The following is a 26,323-nucleotide window of genomic DNA, read 5'->3' on the forward strand; positions in this document are numbered from 1 at the left end:
GGATGTGCCATAATTTTTAAACTCTATATTATCGAATTTGCTAATACACAAAAAAAAGTAGATCAAATACTACAAAGAACTCCCCTTTACCAATTCCCCAGCTTCAATAAGAATTAACTTTCACCCTCTTCCCACTCCTGATTATTTTGGAGCAAATCTCAGGCATTATATAAATTCATTCAAGTGTCATAAATTTGAACATTTCCCTATATTGGATTTTTATTCTGTCATCTTTTACCCAATCTCTGCTTAGCTCTCATTTTTCTTAGGACAGATTCTGTGACATTAAATTATAGAATCAATAACTGTGAATGCTTTTGGTGGTTGGATAGTCTTTGTGACTGTGTGACATCTCCAGATGGCTTTGTGGAGGTTGTGCTTCCATTCTCATGTGGTGTGCCCTGAGCATAACTCACCCAGATGCCTCCCACCGGCACAGCATGGCTCTGAAAAGCAGCCTCATCGGGTAGAGCAGCTCCTCCTGGGTCTTGGCAGAGCTGAGCTTTGCAAGCACCATAATTCAGAAGTGATCATCACACTGTCTTAGAGTCCTACTGGCGCCTTGGCTATAGTGAAGCCCCCAGAACATAAGCTTCTTGTGGTCAGGAGTGATTGCTTCATTCTCTGCTCTGTCCCCACCTCCTAGGGAGAACACTGCCTGGCGCACAGCAGGTGCTAGTAACCATTTGTTTGGATTGGGAGGGGCAGGCCCAGTGCCATCTTCCAGGGCAGCAGTGTGTAGCATTAGGGTTGATCACTGTTCCAAATTCTCAAGTCTAGGCCACTTCGATGGCAAAATATAGAATAAGGCTAAAACTTGGGGGCTGGGGTTGTAGCTCAGGGGTAGAGCATTTGCTTAGCATATGGGACACTGGGTTTGATCCTCAGTATCACATAAAAATGAATTAATTAAATAAAGTTATTGTGTCCATCTACTAGTAAAAAACATTTTTTTTTAAATTTTGCACAAAGGGACCTCCACGTCACCGTGGTTTAGGATTAGCATCTCTAAGTCATGTCTTGCAAATACAGTTGGCTTCTATCCATGTCAGCTCAGAAACACATCCCTACTGTGCCCCGTATGGCAATCTAACCTCTCCAAGGCTTTTCTCTTGGATTACAGATCAGGTGTTCAGCCATTCTGGCTTTATCTTTGTCAAGAAAAAACTACAGCTTATCTAAGGCTGCTCGGTGTTAACATATCTGGCTCATAGCTCCTCGTTCCCTCCAGTAGTGACCTTCTTACAGGTGGGGATGCGAGAGGCTGGTACTCAGGGTGCCTCCTGACCCTCTTTCTCCTTGCCAGAACCAAACACAGCACAGGGCTTGAATCTAAAGAGGCCTCCTGATCCCATATTCTCACCACCAAGTTTTTCCCTCAAAAAGAAGGCTTGGTTTCTTGTCTTTTCCAATGTTCAAATGAGGAATGACAACACTCCTAGTTAGGATTTGAGCATGTTTCAATTGATAGATAAAGCATGATTTGCAAATGGATTACAGAGGTTTTTTTTTTTCTTTTTTCTTTTTTTTGGCAAATATAGATTACACATGGCTCTGTGTAAACGTGGTTGTGTGTGTTTGAGAGAGAGAGAGAGAGAGAGAGAGAGATTCCAGAGGTGTGTTCATGGTCAGTTGTGGAGATGATCTCTGTGGGCCTCTCCTAGTGAGAAACACACACAGCTGCTCAGCAGGGCGGAGTTGGCGAGCCGGGGAGGCAGGGTGCAGGGTACTTTCTGGGAGCAGCCTGGGCCCAAAGAGGAATGACAGGCTCTTTAAGACCTACACAGCAGTGGCCATTCTGTGGGCCAGCATGTGCATCCTATAGCACTCACCATCTCTAACATTGACCAGCATCTGTTGCCTTGTTTCCCTGGCAGGACGTGAGTGACCGAATAGAAAAGGAGTCCCTGGATGGCCCGATAGTGCGACAGTTAGAAAGAGGCGGGAGAACCGTGGTGAAGATGGACTGGCGGGAGAACATCACTGTCCCCCTCCAGACAGGTGATCATTTCTAAGAAGTTAGCAGGGACATGGCAGCCGCAGGTTGTCCAAGCTCCAGATCCCACCTTGGGTTTGAGACTCTGTGGGGTCTGGCTGTGGTCATATTGATGTGTTTGATTTTGATCTTAGAGTGACAGGTTAATGATAGTGACTGGGGGTCATTTCTGATCTGGTTGCAACCTTGAGGTGACTTCATGCTAATGCAACCCTCAGATATGAGGTGGGGCATCTGCTCCTATGACTATAAATAAAGTGATGTCACATTTCAGCCCAGTTGCTTAATCCCCAGGACTCTAAGAATTGTTTTCTTTTAAAAATTTGTTAATTTCTTAGCCATTTCATCCCTTAATGTTTTTCTAGATCTGCGTAAATTCAGAACCTACAAAGGTGGCTCCGTCAGAGATCTCCTTCGAGCCATGAGAAATAAGGTGAAGGACTTGTGGTTGCTGGGAGGGGAGGTGGCCACACAAGGCACCCACCTCTTTTGATCTGTCCCTACAAGTCCTTTCCTCATGCTGGTTTCCAGCTCTCAGAGGCTGGACTTGACAAGTTAGAGGCTATTTCTTCCCTCATACGGGTCTTTTTCTCCAGGGATGTTGAGGTACAGGGTTAAGCCTCTCTGAGCTATGTCCTTCATGGTCTCTCTGCTGACTCCCATGCCCTCTGACTGACAGCCACCATACAAACACTATAACGGGGACACTCTGGGCACCTTCTCACACAGGGTCTGGTCTTCAGGGATTCAGGGAGGGGGCCTTTTTTGTCTTCTGGGGGGCCTAGGGGTGCTTTTGGCCTATGCTGTCACCAGGTAGCTTTCAAACAGGGCCCAACCCCAGGCACAGTCTCCATGCCTTGTGGGATAGACACTTCAATTCTAGGTGATTTTATTCCACTTGCAGCTACCAGGACCTTCTCTTGGTCCTGACCCTCATGGGAAGCCTGTGCACCTACTTGTCCCCAGGCTGGACCTCACTTGCTTTTATTTATTTATTTATATATATATATATATATATATATATATATATATATATATATATATATATATATATATATAAAATACTTTTTAGTTATAGATGGACACAATACCTTTATTTTATTTGTTTATTTTATTTTTATGCCTCACACGTGCTAGGCAAACACTCTGCCACAGAGCCACGACCCCAGCCCCCTCGCTTGCTTTGAGGCCTCTTTCTAAAGGAGGGGAGGGAGGCAGGACGATTGGGATGGACTGTGGGATGTGCCTTTCCTGTATAGAGAAGCAGCCAGCACTGTGTCTTCTAGCTGCTAACCCTCTGTGTCTGCCTCCCTCTGCAGAAACACCACTACCGGGAGCTCCCAGTGGAGGTGCGGGAGACTCTGGGCTCCCTTCCCGACGACTTTGTGCGCTACTTCACCTCCCGCTTCCCCCACCTCCTCTCACACACCTACCGGGCCATGGAGCTGTGCAGCCACGAGAGACTCTTCCAGCCCTACTACTTCCATGAGCCCCTGGAGCCCCTGCCCCCAGTGACTCCAGATGCACTCTGACCAGGGCAGTCCCTCCATTCTGGTGACCCAGCTGTGACTGCAGACCTGGTCTCTGCAGTCCAGAGCTTGATGCCTCCCAGCTTAGCAGGGAGACCAGGCTTCCCAAACCAAGTGCCTTGAGCTGCCCACTCTGCAGCCAGCAGACGATAATGCTGACCCCAAGAAGTGGGAGAGGTGGCCCTCATGACCTATAGGAAACTAGGAGAATGCTGGCCCTGAAAGCTTTGTAGCCCAAGGATGTCTGCAAAGGAGGCCATGAAAGGAGCACCGCTGACCCTCTGCTGGTTGAACTCACTTCAGCTTGTCTCTGTTTATAATTCCTATTTGATGTCAGCTGAGGGCCTTTCAGGAGTGGAGCAGAGGAATTCTGTGTGGCCTGCAGGCTGAGACCAGCTAGGCTGGGCTGCAGGAAGTGCAGCCTCTGCTAGAGTGGGCTGGAGAGGTGAGGAGTGCTGAGGAGGAGGACGTTTGGAGATGTTCTCCTAGGGAGAAGGAACCTCATCACAAATGCATCCAGAGGCTCCTTGGCTACTGGTAGCAGTGTTTCCCCAGGCAGCAAAGCCGTGAGCATGGGGCATAAAGTTAGGGACGGCTCAGCCATGCACGTGGGCAGCTGAGGTGTATCTAGTCTCTGGAAATGAAGAGGACACTCTGTTCTGGAGGCTGCAGTTGGCAGCGTACCAGGGCCTGAATGGAGCCCCTGAGGTGGATTGTGTCCTGGGCCATTTGGGGCCAGAGGGGAAGAGTTCCCTGGCCATCACGGAGGGCAGCTAACACCAGACAGGGACAGGCCCTCAGGAGCAGAGGGGAGCCACTGAATGGGAGCCTCCTGGCTATACAGAGAAGACCCTGAGCCAGCTTGTGAGCAATAAGGTCCCTCTGTTCCTGAGGTCAGCAGATCAGGATGCACCGTGGTGAGTGAGAGCCTGTGGGCTGGGAGCCAAGGCCAGGGTCACGTGGGCTTCGTGGGCCAGCTTTCATATTTCTCTTGGCAAATCTTAATCTATTTTGATCATACTGTAGAATGCTATATTAGCATAAGTAAGCGAAACTTAACTTGAGGCTTGCTCATGAGGAAGAAATGCAAGATATCTTCTATTTTGTGTGGTACCAAAAATCATCATCCTCTTGAGAGTATTCCCATGTAGACCATTTTCTCCAATGCCGAAGAGTAAAACATTCTAGTAACACTATGTAAATGTACTAATGTCAAAGCAATATTCCCTAAATTATGTCAGTACCTTTTTTCCCCTAAAATCAATCAATGTTCATTTCTAACTTTAGTTTCAGTTAAAACTTCTGTCTTTTCCCTCCTGAGAGCTTAGAGGTTATGGTGCAGTCAGAGTCCGCAGCGGGAGAAAGTTCTGTGGGAACTTCCTGCAGCTCCTGGTCTGCTGAGTGTCTAGCCAGTCTGCATCAGAGCAGCACTGTCAGCTTTGCGCAGCCACAGGGTGCTGCTTCCCATGAGAGGTTTTCTGCTTCTGTTCACATTAGGTCGCTTACCCAAAGTTTATTCTGCCTTTCTATTCAGTTTTCTTGCTTTCTTAATGACTAAAGTGGCCTTTTTCTTAATGCAACCCTACATCTTTGAACTTCCTGGAGAACCCGCACATGACCTTAGAGCCTGAGCACTGTGGTTGGCTCCCATGTGTCTCCTGTCACATAGTCAGGAACACAGCTGGCTTTGTCCCCTGTACCTGGTCTGCCTTCACAGTGGTCTCTGTAGACTTGTATAGGTCACTTTGCTAGTGAGTCCAAGAGGTGACAGCCCGAAAAAGCATCAGGAGTGGAGCAGGCGCCACACATGATCTAATAGGACTCCCTGCTTCTGGAGCTGCCGCTCACCTCTTTCTCCTGGCTGGTTTTCCCTTCAGGAAGTACCCAGGCAGCTTCTTGTGGCCCGCTGTGGCGTCATCTCCCTGTTTTAGCCCAACTTACTGAGAGACAGCTTTTTCAGATGCCTTTTCCACTCAACAGATAGATGATCTGCTAACCACCCAAATTCCTCAAACCCTTTACCCAGCACATTTTATTTTAGCACTTACTGCATTGCACTGGGCAGGACACAGGTGCCAAAGAAAGAGATGGGCCAGATAAGCACAGCCTGCCTTCCCAGAGCTGCTTGTGAGAGTCACCAACAAAGACATCAGTGCTACAAAGAAACCCCAGCAGTGGGGAAGGGTGTGCGTTTGGGGTTTGCACCTCTGCCTTAAAATTGCCCCCATCCCAGAGTCCATGGGCTCTGGCCAGGTCACCATCCCTCTGTCCTCTCTTCTCATCTCTAGGGACTCAGGCACTTGTTTTGAAAACACCTGGGCATCATCTGGTGAATCCAATTTGAGTCTAGAATTCCAGTTTCCCAGTTTGCTCAGCAAGGAGGGGGTTGTCTGAGGCAGAACGGCTCTGCAGCACTACACACCTTTAGTCCAAGTCATGAGGCCTCTGTGATTCCCAGAAGGCTGCTCGGCTTTTTAGAAGTCTTCTGTCTTCACCTTTAAGACAGAATTGAGTTGTATCGGTTAGGAATCAGAGGACCCTGTATTTCGTTTAAATCTGTCTTGGACTGTGCGTGAAGCCTCTCTTGCCCATGAGCCACGTTTCTCTTGCTGCTGCTTAAGTCTTTTGTCTTCGTTTTTGAAGAGCACCACGTATCCATCATTAGGCACAAAAGCATTGGCACTTTGAGGAATGCTGTTATCACTCAGCACGTCACCAGGGCATCTGGTGGCTGAAGGTGAAACCCACGTGCAAGTGTCCTGCTCTCACTGCAGCAGCTGTCACAGGCTCTTCATGGAGACAGCACTGGACAGTTACAGACCCATATTGGGTTGGAGGTCTGCCGGGCAGGGGGTCCAGGGAAGTGCTTTCTTTCCACCCACCTGGAGGATTGGTTCTTGTCAGGGTTGACCTGAGCCTTTGGAGGGGCGTTGTGTGAATGTGATTCATTATGGATGGCAGGTCTTTCTTGCCCCAGTAAACTGGCTGTTGAGGTGAACTTCAGGCAGAAGCAGCCCCTCGGGTTGCTGGGCCCTCCCCTCCTGGCTGCTTTCTTTTCAGCAGCTGGGCTTTGGCCAGGTGTGGTTTTGCCCACTGTTCATCCTCCCTCCATTCATTAAATCCTTGTCTGTCTGCTCCTTGTTCATTTTCTTCAGTCAATCATTGGTTAGAAGGTGCTAGAAGAGCCAGCACAATAGTCCTTCTCTTTGATCTTTGATTTCTGAAACCACACTTCTCTTGCTCATCCCTCCACATCCGGGAGCAGTGGTGTCAGTTGGGTGTTCCTGGCAGAAGGTCCTGGGCCTCTGTGCAGGAAGCCCACATCACCCCAGTTCCTCCAGTCGGGCCATTATCTTGCCAGCCAAAGTATCTGTCTCTTCTTATTCTTTGTTTTCTTTATAAAATGGTGATTTCCTGTGAGTAACTCTGGTTCCAGTTTTATGTGTAGACATCTAAGTCCTTTCTGTATTCATTGGAAAACCACAAAAGACACCTCTGTGGCTGGGGAGACGGCTCAGTGGTAGCACGCTTGCCTCGCATGCAAATGGCCCTGAGTGTCATCCCCAGCCCACAAAAATAAACAAAGGATGCATCTGCCATGAACCTCCCCCCGGAGCAGCCTTAACCAACACTGCCAGCCAAAGTTCCCACCTGGGCCTCTCCTGCTCTCCATGTTGGTGGGTACAGTATTCCTTCCCAGTGTCCCTAAAGCTGTGACGGGGAAGTCCCCACTCACCTAAGCATTACTGGTCAACTATGCGGCATTCTCACATGCAAACGTTGTGTAGTGTTGTTTTTGCAATGACCTATTTATTGAACCTATTTATATTTATTTAATTTTTACTCTGAAGTATATCCAGTCACGGTTGCACTTGCTTAGAGCACATCATCTGTTTGGACAGTGCCCCTGACCAATTCAAAACTGGAAAAGGAAGAGTCCTACTTATCCTTCCATGGATGGATGCCTTACAGTAGTCTTGTCTTTTAAGGGTGAATAATTTGGTCGGGGTAAGATGTTAATTTTTAGGTGATATTTTTTTTAAATCTGTGCCACCATGTCTTCTCTGTGGATGGTTTAATGTTTGGTTGGTATGTGTTAATTGTGTGGTACAATCCTTTTGGTGGAATCTTAAAATTTTTTTTAGCTTTATATTTTATAAAATGCCAGATTGTACAACTTTTAAGTGTATTTTTAAAGCTTGATGATCTGAGGGTCATTATCTGAGTTAACGGCGTATTTTCGTACCTCTTGTACAGTTTTATAATCTACTGATTGATGATGGCATCTTATGTCAAGCCAACCACAAATAAAGGTAGTTTTAGATTTGGGAGTTGGTGTATTTTCTTAGGGACTTGAGCCCAGCTCACAGGCAGGGGCTCCTCCTGCTGTCTTCTGAGGGGCAGGCTCCACAAGGCCTGAGCAGCTGGCCCAACAGCAGGACCCAGGGCCTGGAGCACCCTCTTTGGGGGCAGTTTGTGGGAAAAGCTTACCTAAAACGTTGCCGAAGTCCCCAAAAGTAGTATTTGGGCTGCATTTTTAGGAATGTGGCCAGTGAGAAGTCGGCTCCAAAGTGGAGTCTGCAGTTTGTACTGCCAGCAGGAATCTGGATCAGGAAACCTAGGCAGGAGAAGACCCAACCAGGTTACTCGGCCAGCCGAGCCCTTGGGGAGTCTTGGTGGGCTCACGGCACCAACACCCGAGATGTCCCCGCACTCACACCCAGAACCCTCCAGCGTGCTCTCCTCCCACAGCCCCATCCTGTCTGAAGAAGTCAGGTGAGGCTCCCCGTGTTCCCCCACCAGGACAGGGGCCACTCACAAAGGGACAGTGAGGCAGGGCCTGCATGGACGCTGGCCCCCTCCTCATATCATGCTGGAGGGACTCTGGGTGTCACATCTCATGATTAAAACACTCAGGGTCACTCCAGGTGAACTGGGCTACACGAAATAACCACACAGAGACCTCTGACCTTAGGGGTCCATGGAAAGAGAGGAGCACGTGCTGAACCCTTTTATTGGGAAAAAGCCATTCAGATGAGGTACGGGGTCAGGTTTCAGGGGATTGAATCTAGCTTCTTGGTGTCTGCTGTCAGCAGATTGACTGACATCTGGGGAGGCCATGCCCATCTCATGAGCTGGGTGGGGATCATGGCAGAACAAGGCCCGCCCAGACAGAGGGGCAACGCCGGTTCAGTCCACTTTGTGCACTCAGTGCTCATCGTTGACAAACACAGCCCATGGCTGGCTGGCCACATCTTCACATTGTCACCACTCAAGGCTAAGGGGTGCTCGGTTCTATGTGGCAGCTCCCAACATCTGGGAACAGCACTGAGTCGGGCAGACACATCTCTCTAAAGCACTGGGTCTTAGAAAGCCACATCCCAGGAGAAAGAGAGCTGCCCTTGGTTTCCCCTCGGGGCTGCTAAGCAGAGTTGAGACCCAGCCTGGAAGTGGCCCGGCCCAGGAGGCAGGCAACTGGTAGCTCCCTTTGGCTGCCTCTGAGCAGAGAGATGCAGAGGAGGCTAGAGTCTAAAAGACTCTTCTTTTCTGCCCCATGCTGTCACAGACAGGGTTGACTGGCCAAAGACAGGCCTTGAGGTGAGGTGAGATGGTTTGTACAAGTCAGTTCCAGGCTTATAAGAAGTTGCTCATTTTCTGTACTTTGGCTACATTTCATTAAATACATATAGCCAGACATACAAGGATCATACATGTCTATCTCCTGTCAGCCTATGTAGCCACTTGTACTGTCTTTTTATATGTGGCCCATCTGGGTCATTCTTGCCCATATGCACTATAGCTTCAAGAGATTGTCGCCAACCTGCCTGCCTTTCACTATGGACCAGGCCCTGCTGGGGCATCCTGTGCCAACAAGGCCTCACTTGTTGGCCTTATTCTCTGTCCCTGAGCCCAGTATTTCCCTCATGATTGAAAACACTTAACAGCTTTCACTTAGTGAGTGACTGGCCAGATCAGATCCTTTGCCAAGGCCCAAACCCAGATCATGAGTCCATCTCTGGGACAGCTGCTGAGGGCAGAGTAACAGGGCTGGTGAGGACTTGGCAGCCACTGGGAGGCCACGCTGAAGGACCGTGGGGGTAGAGCAGGCAGGACAGCAGGACAGAGGGCTGGGCCTCTGAGAGAGTCCAGCAAACAATGACTCTGCCTTGTCCCTTTCCTTCCCTCTTGTCCCTTTGCCCTGTCTAATCCACTCAGGAAGCTGAGGCAGGAGGATCACAAATCCAAAGCCAGCCTCAGCAACCTGGTGAGGCCCTAAGCAACTTAGCAAGATCCTGTCTCAAAATATAAAACGGACTGGGGATGTTGCTCAGTGGTTGAGCACCCCTAGGTTCAATCTCCAGTACCAAAAAAAAAAAAAAAAGGGGGAGAGAGAGAAAGAAAGAAGAAGAAAACCTGGTAAGCAAACAAAAGCACAAAATTAGAATACAGGAAAAGTTCAAACAACAGAAATAAATGGCATACATTCATCCATTAAAATGCATAAATTGGCCAGACGTGGTGATACACACCTGTAATCCAGCTATTCCAGAGGGCAAAACAGGAGGATCATAATGTTCAGGGTCAAGCTGGTCAAGCAGCTTAGTGAGATCCTGTCTCAAAAATTAAAAAAATAGAAGGGGCTGGGGATATAGCTCAGTGGTAGAGCACTGGTCTAGCATGAGGCCCTGCGTCCTATCTACCCCTAGTTTGTGGGAGAAAATGCAGAAATTCCCAGGCTGGGTTTGCTTAATTTTTTTTTGTTTCTAATTTTAATTTTTTTAAATTTCCATATGAGCATCATTTACATATGAGTCAAAATCCAAAACTATAAAAAGATAAATGCTTCCTTTTCCCCTTCCTGGTCCTTGTATGTCCAATTCTACCCCCCAGTAGAGACTCTCCCTTTGGATTCTTTGGTAACTTTATAGAAATGTTTAAGGCAAAAAAAAAAAAGCCAATGCCAGGCTGCCCCCAAACTGCCAGGTGTCCATCACAGGCTCTAATGGTTATATTTGCAGAAAGAATATGAAATTAGAACTGTTTAAAAAGCAAAAATACCTGGAGAGAGGGAGGGAAAGACTAAGGAGCATCTTGGCTTGATTGCCTTCCATGCAACACAGGAAAGGGCAGCTGGTGGCCACTGGGACACCCAAACTTTCCAGAAAGCTGGCATCTCCCCCTATAGAGACCCTTCAGCAGCTCTTTGGCTATTGGATGTTTACGGATAAAGTTATACATCTACATAGATGATCCGCCTTAAAACTCAGGATCCCAGCTCTTTGCAAACCTATTTGTAATTGTGAAGGAATATGATCTGTCACAGCCACACTGCCTGGAGATGTAGGTGTCGTGCCTTTTGGACAGGGTGGCGGGGCATTTGCTCACTGTGGCCACAAGATGGCGCCTGTGGGCTGCCCCATTCCTTCAGGGCGCCAAGTGTTCAGCACGTAAGCCTGGGTGGGACAGCCCATTGCCTCCCCACTCTAGAGTGAGGCTTGAATGATGTTGGGGTCCAGACTAAAGAAGAATCGAGGGGCTTGGTTTCATAAACTCAATTTCTTCATTAGCTGGTAGTTTTCTCAGTTGATACATATTCACAATGTTTTCTCATTTAAGGATTAACACTACAGAATATGGACTATGGAAATGATCTTGGAGTCTGGCATTCTGTGGATCCATGCAGTAGTTCATACATGTACTGAGGTGTCCTTGAGCACAACCAACAGGGACAGAGGTAGATACATGTCCAGGCACAGCTGTAACAACAGACATAAACTTCATTGAGTATTTACTGTGTACCAAACTCTAAGACAATGTTTTACAAATTATCCTTGTAATTCCACTCTCCTGGCTGACCCTGCAGCCTGTTATTTAGCCCCTCAGCCACTGAGCCTCAGCCCATCACGAAACACTAACCTTCCTGGCCCTGTTCAGCATTTGCTCCATACCTATTTCCACTTGTGATTGTGATTAAGGGGACATTATTGAAACCGAGAACACTTTCTCATTCTATGAGCAGCATGCTCTCCTGATGAACTGATGGGGAATGTTAGCATCACCTGGGAACTTGTTAGAAATGCATGTCCTCAGGCCTCGTCCCAGAGCCACTGAATCAGAAACTCAAGATGGCCCAATAGTCTGGGGTTTAGCAAACCCTCCAGAAAATGCTCATCTTTGAGACTCTTTGCTGCAAACTGTCTCATAAAACTAAGGCGTTTGCTTGAGTTCAATAAGCATTTACTTAGCATAATCTTGGCAACGTGCAATGTACCAGTAATTCATCAGAGAAGGAAAGGAAATTAATAGACATGGTATGCAATCTGCCCAGAAGCTACAAAATTGGAGAAGGAGGCGTATAGAGGAGGGTTGACCAAATGATGCTTGAGGAAGAGAAGAAAGAGGCCTTAACCCTGGCTGACCACCAGAACACCAGAACCGTGTGTGCAGCTTCCAGAATGGGCACACAGGTTACAACCTGACAGTTCCAGGTGGACTCATCCCTGCAGTACAAGAAAGGGAGCCCTGCCTGATGAGAGGCAGTCCAGCTTCGGCACCCATGTGGAGTACCACAATGTTTGAATCCCAAAGGAGAAACCCCACCCCTGCTCTGAAGAAGAACCTCCTTAGGCTCCCTTCCTCTCTCTTGAGTGCTGGATGACCATGAGTGACTTTGCAGTTCCCTTATGAAGGGCCCTCTTCTCTCTGCCCACAACAGACCTCTGGTGACCCCATGCAGGTGACCATGCCTCAGTGCCTTTCTGCTTTTCCACCCTGTGTGCTGGTTCTCAATGCTGTTGCACATTTGAATTCCCTGGAGAGCTTTAAAAAGTGCACACACACTCACACACTTCCTCGTACATATACGCTTACAATAGGCAACGATCATAATTTGCAATAGTTGAGACATACAGAAAAAAACTTACCAGAAATTCAAACTTAACTGGGTCCCCTGGATTTTAAGAGAGTTTGAAATCGTGTTGGTGACAGGGTCTAGACCCTAGGGACAGGGGACAGCTCTGTAAGAATCATTTCCTGAGCCCCCTTCTTCATGGTGCTCTCCTCCCGAGGCAGGCTTCAGTCCCTGCCATAGTTTGGATCTTGAATATCATGCAAAGGCTTGGTCTCCAGTCCATGGTGCTATTGGGGGTGGTGGGACCTTGAAGAGGTGGGGCCTAGTGGGAGGTCTTTAGGTCATTGGAAAATACCCTTAAAGGTGATAGTGACACTCCCTCCAGGACCTTCTTTCTTTTACACCCAGCCACAGCCAAGAGATAAGTGGTTTTGCTCTGCCTCGTCCTCCTGCCACTATGAGCAGCTACCACAGTCCCAAAGTGAAAGGGCCGACCAGGCATGGACTGAACCCTCCAGTGCTGTGAGCCAAAGCAAACGTTCTCTCTTTATAAGCTGAGTATCTCCGGCATTCATTTCAGGACGGGAAATCGACACAGTCCTCGAGGACATACTCAGCCAGCCCAGAGCTCTCACTGGCCTCCCTCCTGCCCCAACCCCTGGTATCCTGGTGTGATTAGCAATCATAGGTCCTGGTGCCAGCAAGGAAATGTCGTTGGCACAAATGGTACCCGAGGAAGCATGGAAGGGGGTCTTAGAACTGGCTACACACAAGGGGGGCCTTTGCCTCAGGCACCATATCCAGTCCCCTCCACCACGACCTTGTCTACCCTTGTCTACCCTGCTGGCCTGTGCCCAAATGCAGAGGGCGGCCACCTCTGACAAGCCAGAGAAAGTCTGGTTTATGCAGGAACAGCTCATGCTGCACAGCTGCCGGCCGTGAACTGCTTATGCCCTGTTTTCCTCAATCCTGCGCAGCTTGGCTTTCGACAACTGTTCTGAATGACTCCCTGGAGTCTGGACCAAGAGCATGTGGAGGTACTCTCAAGCATCAGAGCCCTCTTGTCATGAAGACCCATCACCAAACTAAGCTGCCAGGGCTCAGGCCGGCCCAGGCAGCGTGCAACGCTATTGGAACAATCTTTGCCTGATGATGTCACCCTGAGTCTGCTTGCACCAGCTTCTTTGGCCACGACGCGTGCTCTCTTACCCTGGACTTGGTTGCATGAGGCAGAAACCAGCTAAATGTAGGGGCTGGGGCTGGGGCGCAGTGACAGAGCGCTTGCCTAGCCTGTGTGAGGCGTTCGGTTCGATTCTCAGCACCGCATATAAATAAATAAAATACAGGTCCATTGACAACTAAAAAAATAAAAATAAAGAAACCAGCTAAAACTGGTTTCTCATGTAGAAAGAGGAACAGGCTGACTCTGCAGGCCTGCAGGAATAGGCCTCGGGAGTTTACCCTCGCCCCTTCTCTGTGTCCTTGCCTCCTCCTCACCTCCTACACCCCCAGGTCCCCTGTGACTGAGGGAGCGGGGCCCCAGGCACCATCTCAGCATCAAATTCTGCAACCAGGAAGGAAAGGCTTTTTTTTTTTTCTCTTTTAATCCCAAGAGAAGATCCAAGGTAGAGTGCCACGTTACCCATCTTGGCCCAATCGTGAGACCTGGAAGGTAGGGTCAAGTAGGACGATGAAAGCTTCCCCGAAAATCTGACCAAAGTATAGGAAGGAGGGATTCCCTCCAAACAGGGACAAGTCCAGACAGAACTTCTGGAGAAATGATCACAAATGGGACATTGCTATGATTTGGACAAATGTCCCCCAAAGGGTATATATAAAGGCTTGGTCCCCAGGGTGGCAGAGGAGCCATGGACCTTCAGGAGGGGGGCCTTGGTGGAGGTCCTTAGGTCTTTGGGAATAAAGTCATTCTGTCCATCTACAACTAAAATGTTTTTTTTAAAAAAATATTGCTAGGCAAGGTTCTTAGTCACTAATAGAAGGTTTTTGTGGAGTGGTAGGACACAGGCAGGGTCACAAGTCACAGCTGCTCTGTGATGTCAGCTAGAGGAACGCAGGGGAGCAGAGGGGGCTCATCCTGGAATTGCCTCGTGCGCAGAAGGCCCTAGTGTGTGCAGAATCCACATGTCAGAAGAGACGGTCTCCCTCCTTCCCAGAGGGTAACAAGAGGATGGCCCCCCAACAAGTTAGACATAGAGTGACCACGATCCAGCAATTCCATGTGGGTTCAGACCAAGCAAATTGAAAGCAGGGTCTTGAACACGTGCATCTGCCCACCCTGTTCACAGAGCATGATTACAATCCATAGGAAGTGGAAGTAACCCCGCTGTCCAAGGACAGAGGAACAGATAAAATGTGGCACATGCACATATAATCTAATCATTAGTCCTCAGTCTTAAAAAAAAAAAAAAAAAAAGGAAATCCTGACACGTGCCACCACATGGATGAGCTTGAGGACATGGCGTTGAGTCACGGGATGGCGGCGCTCTGGGGCTCTGAGGGTGGTCAGACCCAGAGGCAGCAGGTCCAGCTCGGTCACCAGTGCCAGCTGGATGGTGGCGCAGGCTGAAGAGCAAGGTGAATGTTTCGCAGGCTACAAACTGAACGTTGAAAGTGGTTAAAATGATAAATTTTGTTCTATATATTTTACCACAATGGAAAAAAGAAAGAAAAAAAAAAACACAAACCTGTAGTGACTCTAAGGTCAGGCGGGTTTGTTTGTGGTGGAGGCCGCCCAGCACAGGAAGCACGTGACCCCACAGGAGCAGAAAGAAAACCACCTGAACCAGACGCCGCAGGGTGGCAGGGCAGTGACACGGCTCCTAACGGCGCTTTCCTGGCCCACGCAGGTAAGTCACAGCCTCACATTGGTCCTCTGACTAACTAGGACAGTGTGGGAAGAGTTTGGGACACGGTCAAGGGCTGAATTCCAGTCTCTTCCCCTGTCTGGGCCAGTAAGCACAGCGGGTGGGGACCCCAGAGTCCCCGGGGCTGGAGGTCTGCAGGGAAGTCCCTGTCCTGCCTGGCCTCTGTCGGCCGGCCTACCTCCGTGGTTGTTTCTTGTTCTCTGCTTTCCTCCTCCCCTTCCTCTTCTGCCCTGGCATCTGGGTGACCGATTTATGCCTAGCAACCCGCAGGTTGCACACTGATTTCCACTAACTTACAATCCCACCAACAGTGCAGAGTGTAAGCGTTCCTTTTGCCCACATCCTCTCCAGCATATATTTCTATGTATATCCTTTGAGGAGAGGGGGTGGCACCTGGGATGAACCCACTGAGCCGCATCCCCAGCCCTGATTTGTATTTTATTTAGAGACAGGGTCTCACTGTTGCTTAGCGCCTCACTTTTGCTGAGGCTGGCTTTGAACTCATGATCCTCCTACCTCGGCCTCCCCAGCTGCTGAGATTACAGCGTGCACCACCGCACCCGGCTCTATTTGTATTCTTGATGGTTGCCATTCTAGCTAGAGTGAGATGAAATATTAGTGTACTTTTAATTTGTACTTCCCTAATTGCTAAAGATGTTGAATATTTTTCCATGTATTCGTTGGACATTTGTATTTATTTTGAGAAATGTTTGTTTAGTTCATTTTAATTTTCACATTTATAGATTGGGTTATTTGGGGTTTGTTTTTTGTTTTGTTGGTAAGTTTTTGAAAAAAAAATTTTTTTCTTTCTACTGGGGATTTAATCCAGGGATACTTACCCATTGGGCTACTTAATCCCCAGTTCTTTTTTATTTTTTTATTTTGAGACAGGGTTTCACTAAGTTGCTTAGGGCCTCCCAAATTTGCTAAGCAATCCTCTGGCCTCAGCCTCAATTGCAATCCTCTGGCCTCAGCCTCGAAAGCCCCTGGGATTACAGGCATTGAACACCATGCCCAGATTTTTTTTTTTTTTTTTTAGTTCTTTATATTTTTCGGAAGTTAGTCCTCTGTCAGTTTTTTTATTCTTCCACATAAACTTTATTATATGCTTTCAATTTCCATGAACAAGCCTATTGGGATTAACTGGAATTGCACTGAATCTGTAGATAAGTTAGGGGTGAATTGACATCTTTATACTATTGAATCTCCTACCTATGAACATGGATTATCTCTTCATTTGTTGTCTTTAATGTCCTTCAATAAAGTTTTATAATTTTCTTACTACAGGTCTTATGGGTCTAGGATGTTAGATTTATTTCTGTTCCTTGTTTGGCTATTATAAATGACATATTTTTAAAGTTACATTTTTGTATGTTACAGATATACATAAAAGCAATTATTTCTGGATATTGATCATATAGCTAGCTAAAATCACACACCTCAGGCTGGGGATGTGGCTCAAGTGGTAGCGCGCTGGCCTGGCATGTGCGGGGCGCTGGGTTCGATCTTCAGCACCACATACAAATAAAATAAAGATATTGTGTCCACCGAAAACTAAAAAATAAATATTTAAAAAATTCTCTCTCTCTCTCTCTCTCTCTCTCTCTCTCTCTTTTTAAAAAAAAAAATAAATAAATAAATAAAATCACACACCTTGCTAAATCATTTGCCTGATGATTCTTGTGGACTTTTCTATCTAGTCATCATAATATGCTAATACTGATGGTTTTGCTCTTTTCTAATTCTTACACCTTGAACTAAAATATATAAGTTTTAAGTATATTCTCCTTTTAATATTCTAAGACCTTTTATCAAGAAAAGGTGTTGAGCTGGGCACGGTGCCCACACCTGTAATCCCAGAGGCTCAGGAGGTGGAGACAAGAGGATCCCAAGTTCAAAGCCAGCCTCAGCAAAAGTGAGGCACTAAGCAACTCAGTGAGACCCTGTCTCTAAATAAAATACAAACTAGGGCTGGGATGTGGCTCAGTGGCTGAGTGCCCCCTGAGTTCAATCCCTGGTACCAAAAAAAAAAAAAAAAAAGTTGAATGTCTTCAACACAGATATGTGTGTGTGTGTGTTTGTGTGTGTTGTTTTTTGGTTTGGGATTTGATAAGATGGTCATATAAGCCGGGCATGGTGGCACACACCTGTAATCCCAACAGCTCAGGAGGCTGAGGCAGGAGGATCACAAGTTCAAAGCCAGCCTCAGCAACTTAGCAAGATCCTATGGAACTTAGTAAAACCCTGTCTCAAAAATAAATAAATAAATAAATAAAAATGGGCTGGGAATGTGGCTCAGTGGTTAAGCACCCTGGGTTCAATTCCTGGTACTCCCAAAATAAATAAATAAATATAAATAAGTGTATATATATATATATATATATATATATATATATATATATATATCTCCAAATATGTTTTCCCTCTTAAATCTGTTAATGGAAGGTTTTAGAGTGGACTCCTTCAAAAGCAGATCCTGGGACAAAGCCTCGGGCTCAGGCAGGTTACTTGGGAGATGACTCCAGGAAGCAGAGTGGAGGATCTGGGAGGAGGTGGCAGGAAGGGAGGAGCCCATTCAAAGGAGCCAGACTGTGTTGCAAAAGGGCCAGTTCTGCTGGACCTCTGACCCTCCCAGTATTGGACACCACCAGGAAGGAAGCGCAGCTTGTCTCCACGGGCTGCTGTCCCCTGGTTGGGTATCGCTTCCTAGGGACCTCAACTCTCCATTTATCTGGGGAACGGGCAGGCACGGCATGGCCCAGAGGCACAAAGCGAAAAGAAGCCAGGTGTAAGGGTGTAAGTTTGAGGGAGGGGACAGGGGCAGCAAAAGGCTCAGATCAGAGGCCATGTGGCTCAGGGCACCAGGCCGAGTTTCCAACATAACCGCTCTGGCTCCTGGGCTCTCCTTCCACTGCTGGGCACCCAGCTCGGCTGTGACATCACAGGCACCCAGGGCCTTGAATGTGCCAAGCAAGCACTTTGCCAAGTTGCCCAGGCTGGCCTTAGACTTGCTATCCTCCTGTCTCAGCCTCCCAAACACCTGGGATTACAGGCCTGTGCCACTGTGCCCAGCTTCCAGCAGTTTCTTTGGGAGAAGATTTCAAATCACTGATTCAGTATCTTTAAGGGTTACAGAACCATTCAGGTTTTTTATTTCTTCCTAAATTACGTCTGGCAAGTCATATTTTTTTTTTCCTAAGATTTGGTCTACTTGGTTCCATTCTTCATGGCATACATACCTTGTAAGTCTTCTTTTTTTACTTTTAATTGTGGTAAAGTACACATAACATAAAACGTACCACTTATCCATTTTAAAATGCACAATTCAGTAGTGCTACATATGTTCACGTTGTTTTGCAACCAATCTCCAGAATCAATCTTACAAAACTCTAATGGCCCATTAAACAACTCTCATTTCTCTTCTCTCCAGCCCCTGCCGTCCACCCCTCTACTTTGTGTTTGTGTGAATTTGTATCGTCTTCTTTTTCATCTTGTGCTTGAAAGGAAAGTGACCACAACACTCGGAGCGACCAAGAGATCTTTTTGCAGCAGTGCAACAGAGGAGAAAAGAGAGAGAGAGAGAGAGAGAGAGAGAGAGAGAGAGAGAGGAGAGCATGCATGCAAGGGAGACAGAGAGATCAAGAGAGACAGAGCAAGAGAACAAGAGAGCAAGAGAGAGGGGCCCAGCAGGAGGGAGTTTATAGCCTCTGGGTCTGCAAGCTGCCTTGTTGGCACAAGGGGGGGTTGAGTGTTCATCCTTGAGTGGGGGTTGAATGTTCAGCTTTGACGCAAACAGGTGATAAAGGACCAGACAGAGGGCTGTTTGAGTGCGTGGGCCATCCTGCAGCTAACATTTGTTCAGCCTGCCCTGCAGATAACATAGTTCAGCCTGTTCTGCACCTAACAGTGCTTATGTTCCCATTCTGGTTCCCAGCAGTGTTTATTGGTTTCTCCTCCTCCTCCTCCTCCTCCTCCTCCTCCTCCTCCTCCTCCTCCTCTTCCTCTTCTTCCTTCTTCTCCTCCTTCTTGTTTGTTTAGAAATATGTTGTACCAGAGACTTGCCCAGAAATTTCCTTTGGCCTTCTGTCTTTCTTCTCCTTCCTGAGGGTCTCTGGGAAACCAACCCCTGACTGTCCTCCTGCTCTAGTTCATCAGACAAGACAGCTGGCTCTTGCTCACGGTGACTTCACTCCCTCCTACGTGTGTAACCCTGAACAAGTCCCTTAATTGTTCTGTGCCTCAGTTTCCCCATCTGTAAGACAAGGACAGTAACAGTGCTCTACCTTACAAAGTTAGGGGACTCATGAGTTAATACTGTGGAGTGCTATGACAGTGACCAACTTGTAGCAGCCATGTGCTAGGTAACGACATCGCCACTGCATACCGAGGTGGCAGTACAGTGGTAGCCAGGGAGTCCCCACTGAACGCACCTCCGGCCCTACCCTGCTGGTCAAGCCCCTGGGCGCCCCCTGCGACTGCCCCATGGGTGGTCAGTTCCCTGATCTCAGAACTCTGTGAACCCTGAGTGGAACTGACCCCTCCTGGCTGGGATTCCAGCCTCCTACTTTTGCCTCTTTCCCCCAGCATCATTCCAAATCCCAAGATCCCTTTCCAGAGACTTCCCTAGATTCAGACTGAGAAAGGCAACACTGAATGACTGCAGAACAGTCACTAACTTTGGCCTAAGTGGTGAGGGAAGTGCTGATGGCCCCGTGCCCTCTCAGTCCAGGAGTAGAGCTGGGCCTGACTCCCTAAAACTCTGGGGCCTGCATTCTCTCTCTCTCTTTCTCTCTATCTTTTTTTTTTTTTTTTTTTTGTACCAAGGATTGAACTCAGGGGCACTCGGCCACTGAGCCACATCCCCAGCCCTTTTTTGTATTTTTGAGACAGGGTCTCACTTCACCCCCTCCTAGGTGTGTAAACCTGGACAAGTCCCTTAATTGTTCTGTGCCTCATTTGTAAGGCAAGGACAGTAACAGTGCTCTACCTTACAAAGTTGGCGGATTGATGAGTTTCTACTGTGGAGTGCTATGACAGTGACCAACCTGTAGCAGATGCACCCATGTGCTAGTGCCTCACTTTTGCTGAGGCTGGCTTTGAACTCATGATCCTCCTGTCTCAGCCTCCTGAGCTGCTGGGATTACAGACGTGTGCCTCTGTGCCCAGCTGGGGCCTGCATTTCTAAAGGCCCCAACTGGAGTTCCCTGAGAAATCAGGGGACCTACAGCCTGGTCCCAGGGGATCTGGGACAGAACTGGGAGAGCAAAGGTAGGATATGTGGAGAGCAAGATCCACCTGGGAAGGTCCTGGTCCATCAGAGTCCAGCCCTCACCTGCGCCCTGCTTCTGGACCCCTGAAGGGAGCAGGAGCTTCCCTAGAGGTAGGCTGCAGCCCCTCAGCCCCAGCGCCCCAGACCAAGACCCTGCCTGGAGCGGGCAGGGAATGTCAGCAGGCTGGGCCCAGAAAGGGAGGCTGAGGCCACACATATCCCTTCTCTCCTGGGCCTGGGCCTCTGGGGACTGTTGTGGGCTGTGATTACCAAGGTTCTGGACCTCACATGGGCCCTTAATCAGCTGAGTCAGGACAGGTTTAAGGTGGAAGCTGAGCGGGAGGGGTATGCATACACGTGCTGGGTATTTGCAGAAAACTCAAATTCCTGCCTGGTTTTCCTTAAAAAGCCCAGGTCTCTCTCGCCTTTGCTGTGGTGACCGGGTGCCCTGATTGGATATTTTCTTCCCAGAGGAGACTTCAACAAAGTGTCTTGTGGGATTTGGGGTTCCCCAGATCTGCGCCTTGGAGGCCTCATTCAGCTGTGTGCACACAGTCCACAGGGATCCCGTGTGCACACACGTGAACACACACACACACACAGGTGTTGCCTTCCCTCGCCCCACTCTTGCAGGGGGCTTTGGAAGAAGAGGTTCCTCCCCTGCTTATCAGCTGTTTCCCAACTTCCTCTGCCTGCCGACCCTGGAGGCCTGGAGGCCCGGGAGTTGGCCTGTGCACGTGGCTTCCGGAGCTCCGATAATGAGAGGAAATGTGGTCATCAGCTCACAGAAGGCTAGGAATCTGGGGCTGCGGCTCCATTCACTGCTCCCAGGCTGAACCGTTCATCTTCCTCCAGACAGACTCCGGCTGTTCCCTGGGAACCCGTGGACCCAGCTGGAGATGTCTTCTTTAAGTCGCTGGGGCCTACACGCAGCCCTTCTCGCCCTGCTCTGCTGCTCAGGTGAGCGGGTCTGACACATGGCTGCCCGGGGTGGGGTGTTGCCCCGCTCTCCAGATTCAGGCAGGGAAGGGGGAGGTCCTGGCCCTGTCGTTTTTGAGGCTTTGAACATGGGGTTCATTCTACCATGGGCACAGGATACTGTGGCAGCCTGTCCTTGGGTTCCTGTGGCCCTGGGCAGTGGGGAGGGTCCCGGACTTTCGGACACCAGGTGGAACAGACCTCACAGCTTTGGGGTGTGTGGTATGGCAGGTCGTGGAGGCTGAATGGTGGGGGTGGGTGGGGGGCTCAGGAGGTGAAGGGATGCTGGGGGACCTAGGGGACCGTAGGGGGCAGCAGAGGACATCACCTCCCGGCCATGACGGTCAAAGTGAAAACGAAACTTCTTTCAGTGGGTTGAGGGGACTAGGAAGGGAGGTGGCTGCCATATGCTGAGCGCCCTGGCCCTGGATGGTCAGCCAGGTGCTTTCAAGCTAGGGGATACTAGCCTATTTACGGTGGAAGAGACCGAGGCTCAGGGAGAGGAAGCCCCCAGGCAGCCGGTGGCGAATTCCGACTCACACCCAGTGCAACCCACCTCCAACTCCCCTCTCTTGCCATTTCGTCATATGCCACACGCTGCAGGCTGAGCGGGGCGTGCAAGGGAGATGGGAGCATGGGACACAGGCTGGCCCAGCTGGTCTGGATCCAAATGCTCTCGGTCTACTTTGGTCACTGCTGAGTCCCCAGAACCTAGCATGGTGCCTGGCACATAGCAGATGGTGTTTTTGTTTTGTTTTTAATGTTTCTTAGTTGTCGATGGACCTTTATTTTTTTATTTATATGCAGGGCTGAGAATCCAGTGCCTCCCACAGGCTAGGCAAGCACTCTGCCACTGAGCCCCAGCCCCAGCCCCTAGCACATGTTTGAAAAGAGTTTACAAGGAAAGGAAGGAGGGAGGGGCTCGACCCAGGCCACAGCTCAGAGAGCACAGCTTAGGGCTCACCTCCATTCTCAGAGAGGCTGTCGGGGGGGGGGGGGGGGGGGGGGGGAGGCTTTCAGCTGGACCTTGAAGGAGATGGAAGAGGATCTTGAGGAAGGCCAATCTGCAGCTGAGGAGCAGAGGGGGTGGGAGGAAGGAACACCCAGAGGCTGGGAGGCATCCAGGATCTAGCCAAGAAGCCTTAGGCCTGAGGGCACTGGGAGAGGAGGAGAGGGACCATCCATGGCCCTTATCCTTGGACTCCTGGTGGCAGGTGCTCTGCTGGCAGGGCAGCAGGGACATTGACCACACGATGCTTCTGTTCCTCCAGAGTCTAGTGAGGCAGCATTCGAGGTACACACATGGCCAGAGAGGCTGGTGGTAGAAAATGGAGGGTCCAGGACAGTCAACTGCAGCACCAGCTGTGCCAACCCTGATAAGGGAGGCCTGGAGACCACCCTGGACAAGACTCTGCTGGAGGAGCAGCCTCAGTGGAAGTTCTTTGGGATCTCAAATGTCTCCTGGGACACGGTCCTCTTTTGCCACTTCACCTGTGCTGGGGAGCAGCAGTCAAAGAGTCTCAACGTCAGCATGTACCGTGAGTGGCTGTGCGCAGGCCCTGCTGTCCCCAGGGTGCTGCCCCTGGGGCCTTCCACCACAGCCCCCACCTCCCTGGGTTCCTGGGGTGACAAGGATCAGGACAGGACAATGGGCTCAGATCTGCCCACACCCTGGGTAGGACTCCTTGAGCCCCTGCTATCCTTGCAGCAGGCCCCAGGTCCTGAGCCTTGCTCTAAGGAGGACAGCCAACCAGGACTTAGGCAGATCCCACAGTCATTTCTCAATGTGGTGTTCCTCAGCCCCGCCCCCGCTCAGCCGCCAGTGCAGCCTGCCTCCATGACATCGGTGGAGGACCATCAGGAGACCTGGGCACGCTCTCACCTCATAAGGAGAAGGTCGAGTGCCACTTGGTGTCCTTATCTTACCCTGAGAGCCCGTGGCAAATGGGTTACCATCACCCACAGACACCTGCCCAGGAGCCATGGAAACACTCCAGATAGGCCAGGACTCTCAACATTTGGCTCTGGGGGTATCGATGAGGTCCTCCCCATCACCAGCATCAGAGGATCCAGATGAACAGAGAAATGTCCTGAAACCAACAGGTGATGCTGGGTGGGGGTGGGAGTGAGTGGAATCCAGGGCCCACCACAGGGCCCGTCAGTAGTCGGGAACCTGATCCTGGAGAAGCGAGGCTGGTCTGCAGTCCTCACCCCTAACGGAACCTCGCAGTTCAGTTCCTCAAGTGCCCAATGCCAATGAGCTCTTCCCTTCTCCGTCCAGCTGTTTAATTTTTGAATTTTTTTTTTTAATAACTGGAGAGGAAGGAGACAGACTCAAACTTTTTTAAATCTTTCCAGTTAGCTGTACAATTTCTGGACCTTTTCTTTGTAGACACCAGCTCACCTCCATGTTGTCTATTCTCCAAGTCACGTCCACTAATCTATCGCCCGGCACATCCTTCAGCTTAATTCTTCTTTCCTCCTCTCTTCACAAACCAGACCCCAGCCCACTTTCTCCCTTATAGTTCCTGGAACACCACAGTGACAGGAGATGGCCCTGGCCGGGTAGGGCCTGTGGAGACACACCCCATCCTAACCAGGCCTCCCTCCTTCACCCCCACAGAATTTCCAAAGCAGATCATACTGCAGCTGCAGCCCATCTGGGTGACCCTGGGCAAACCTTTCACTATTGAGTGTAGGGTGTCCGCTGTGAAGCCCCTCGAGAGCCTCACCCTCACCCTGTTCCGTGGCAAGGAGACCCTGCACAGCCAGACCTTTAGTGGGGGAGCAACTGACCCTCAGGAGGCCAGAGTCACATTCAACAGCACGGCAAGCAAAGAGGATGGCCTCCTGAACTTCTCCTGCCAGGCCGAGCTGGACCTGCGGTCTCGTGGGGGGGACATCTTGCGCAACATCTCAGAAAACAAGGTCCTTCAAGTCTATGGTAAGGAGACCCCAAGGGCAGAGGGGAAGGGCGATAGCATTCCCTCTTAGCCTTCAGCCCCATTCTCAGGCAGGTTGGGGTGCACATGTAATCCTGAGGGCTCCCCTTTGCTCCCCGTCTTCCCTGATTCTCTCAAGTCCCCAGCCAGGACCCTGGTTGTTCCAGAAGTCAGGAGAGCTCAACTAGTAGCTTGGCTGTCCGTGAGCTGTGTGGCCTTGACCAGGGCAATGCCCTTGGCTGCTCTCTGCAGTGGGAAGGCTGGTCTGCCTGACCTGGAAGGTCCCTGGGGCACAGCTGTCCCGTAACTCTTGATGGCTAGAGCATTCTCTGTCGACAGGGAGCCTGTTTATCCAGAACTCACAGGGCCCTGCTGGGGAGGCTTTGTCTGCACGATGCCACCCTCCAAGCCATGGTCCTCAGCTACACGTAGCTGGTCTCAGGAGCTGCTAGCAAGGGGACATCTGCCCTCACAGTCTCACAGAGGTCTCACTGGTGGTCTGAGGCCTGGGTCACCTTTCTCCTAGATGCCACTCTGGAAGAAGACACCACGTGCCCTTCCTCTTGACAACCTGGGTGACTGCTGGGTGGATGAGTGGGTGGAGCTGATGGGTAGCACCTGAGAACTTCTAAGACCACCACCCCCTCCTTCCCTAGAGCCCCCGCCGGAAAACCAGATGGTCATCATTGTCACAGTCGTGTCGGTACTGCTGTTCTTGTTTGTGATGTCCGTCCTGCTCTGCTTTGTCTTCGGCCAGCACTGGCGCCAGAGGCGGATGGGCACCTATGGGGTGCGAGCTGCCTGGCGGAGGCTGCCCCAGGTCTTCCGGGTGCAGCACATGTGAGCTGCGAAGCCACTGCCATGGTGGCTGCTGGAACTCAGCATGGCTCCTCAGGGTCGTGGTCCAGCCCTGGCTGAAGGACTATGACAGCAGCATAGGACTCTGGCGACATTTCCTTTTTGAGCCTGAATACAAACGCCCGGCCGTAACCCTGTGTCCTCCATGTCTGCTCCTGGGATATCAGTCAACAGCCCAGAAGGGGAAGGTACAGGCACGGGCTTCTGCCCCTGCAGGTTCCCTCAGCCTCTTCCTGTCCTCTCTTTCACAGGGGCCTTCCAGGGCTCTGCTGGCCCAGGCTCAGTTCCCAGACACCAACCCCATCTGGCCCCCAGTGATGAATTCCTACTGGGGGAGGGGGAGAAACAATGTGGCCTGTGAGCCAAAAGACACTGCTGTCACCTGGCCCGAGGTCCCCTAGGATCATTCCTGGTGAGAGCAGGACACAATTCTGACTCTCTTTCCCACTGTGTGAGGATGGGGCCCAAGGAAACTGGCTCAGCTCCAGGGTCTTCCCCGCTAGCCTCTCCCCTCCTACTTTGGGCCCTTCTCTCCCTCAAGGCGGCCTTCAAAGATCTGGGGAAACCAGAACATTCCACTTCTCTCTGGACCCATTATTAGGCCAAAAAGGCAGCCCCACCATCTTTGTCATTCTAGAAGGAGGAGTGAGGGACAGGGTGGACCTGGGGTTCTTGCACCTGGGTTTGCCCCAAGTCCAGGCAGGAAACGGTTGGGTTTCCGTGGTTTTCAGGCCCTGAAGGGGCAAGAAGGAGTGCTTACAGTCCAGTTAAAAGTCACAGTGGGTGGAGGGCTGGGGTTGTGGCTCAGCAGTAGAGCTCTCGCCTAGCACATGCAAGGTCCTGGGTTCGATCCTCAGCACCACATAAAATGAATAAATAAAATAAAGATATCGTGTCCAACTACAACTAAAAAATAAATATTTTATAAAAACCCACAGTGGGTGGAGAGGGGCTGACCCACCAGGGAGGAGAGGGCCTGGCTGAGGTTGAGATGGTGAGAAAGGATGTCAGCGTG

The 26,323-nt window shown here is 49.9% G+C and overlaps 2 protein-coding genes across 3 annotated transcripts in view; both read left to right on the plus strand.

The window, feature by feature from the left end:
* Ern1 (endoplasmic reticulum to nucleus signaling 1) overlaps positions 1 to 7,856 on the plus strand; it is an 87,339-nt gene extending 79,483 nt beyond the window's left edge. Inside the window, exons 22-24 of the mRNA XM_076870652.2 lie at positions 1,878 to 2,001; positions 2,362 to 2,429; positions 3,316 to 7,856. Coding sequence (XP_076726767.1) covers positions 1,878 to 2,001; positions 2,362 to 2,429; positions 3,316 to 3,528 — 405 coding nt within the window. The 3' untranslated portion in view covers positions 3,529 to 7,856. The remainder of the gene's footprint in view (positions 1 to 1,877; positions 2,002 to 2,361; positions 2,430 to 3,315) is intronic.
* A 7,317-nt stretch (positions 7,857 to 15,173) lies between these two features.
* Icam2 (intercellular adhesion molecule 2) lies at positions 15,174 to 26,201 on the plus strand. Of its 2 annotated transcripts, XM_076869959.2 has the most exons (5): positions 15,174 to 15,243; positions 21,386 to 21,490; positions 22,780 to 23,046; positions 24,132 to 24,452; positions 25,107 to 26,201. In XM_076869959.2, exons 2-5 carry the CDS (start codon positions 21,430 to 21,432, stop codon positions 25,292 to 25,294), a joined length of 837 nt encoding a protein of 278 aa, XP_076726074.1. In that variant the 5' UTR covers positions 15,174 to 15,243; positions 21,386 to 21,429; the 3' UTR covers positions 25,295 to 26,201. The 2 variants fall into 2 exon arrangements, with proteins under 2 accessions (XP_076726074.1, XP_076726075.1); XM_076869960.2 differs by lacking the exons at positions 15,174 to 15,243; positions 25,107 to 26,201 and adding an exon at positions 24,977 to 25,084 and having other exon boundaries at positions 21,318 to 21,490.
* Positions 26,202 to 26,323: the final 122 nt, after the last annotated feature.

Source organism: Callospermophilus lateralis, chromosome 11, assembly GCF_048772815.1.
Source record: "Callospermophilus lateralis isolate mCalLat2 chromosome 11, mCalLat2.hap1, whole genome shotgun sequence".
Classification (NCBI taxonomy): domain Eukaryota; kingdom Metazoa; phylum Chordata; class Mammalia; order Rodentia; family Sciuridae; genus Callospermophilus; species Callospermophilus lateralis.

Coding starts and splice junctions, on each gene's coding strand:
- Icam2 (XM_076869959.2), top strand. CDS start 21,430: ATGTCTTCTTTAAGTCGCTGGGGCCTACACGCAGCCCTTCTCGCCCTG. Junction 21,491..22,779: donor CGCCCTGCTCTGCTGCTCAG/GTGAGCGGGTCT, acceptor CTGTTCCTCCAG/AGTCTAGTGAGGCAGCATTC. Junction 23,047..24,131: donor TCTCAACGTCAGCATGTACC/GTGAGTGGCTGT, acceptor TCACCCCCACAG/AATTTCCAAAGCAGATCATA.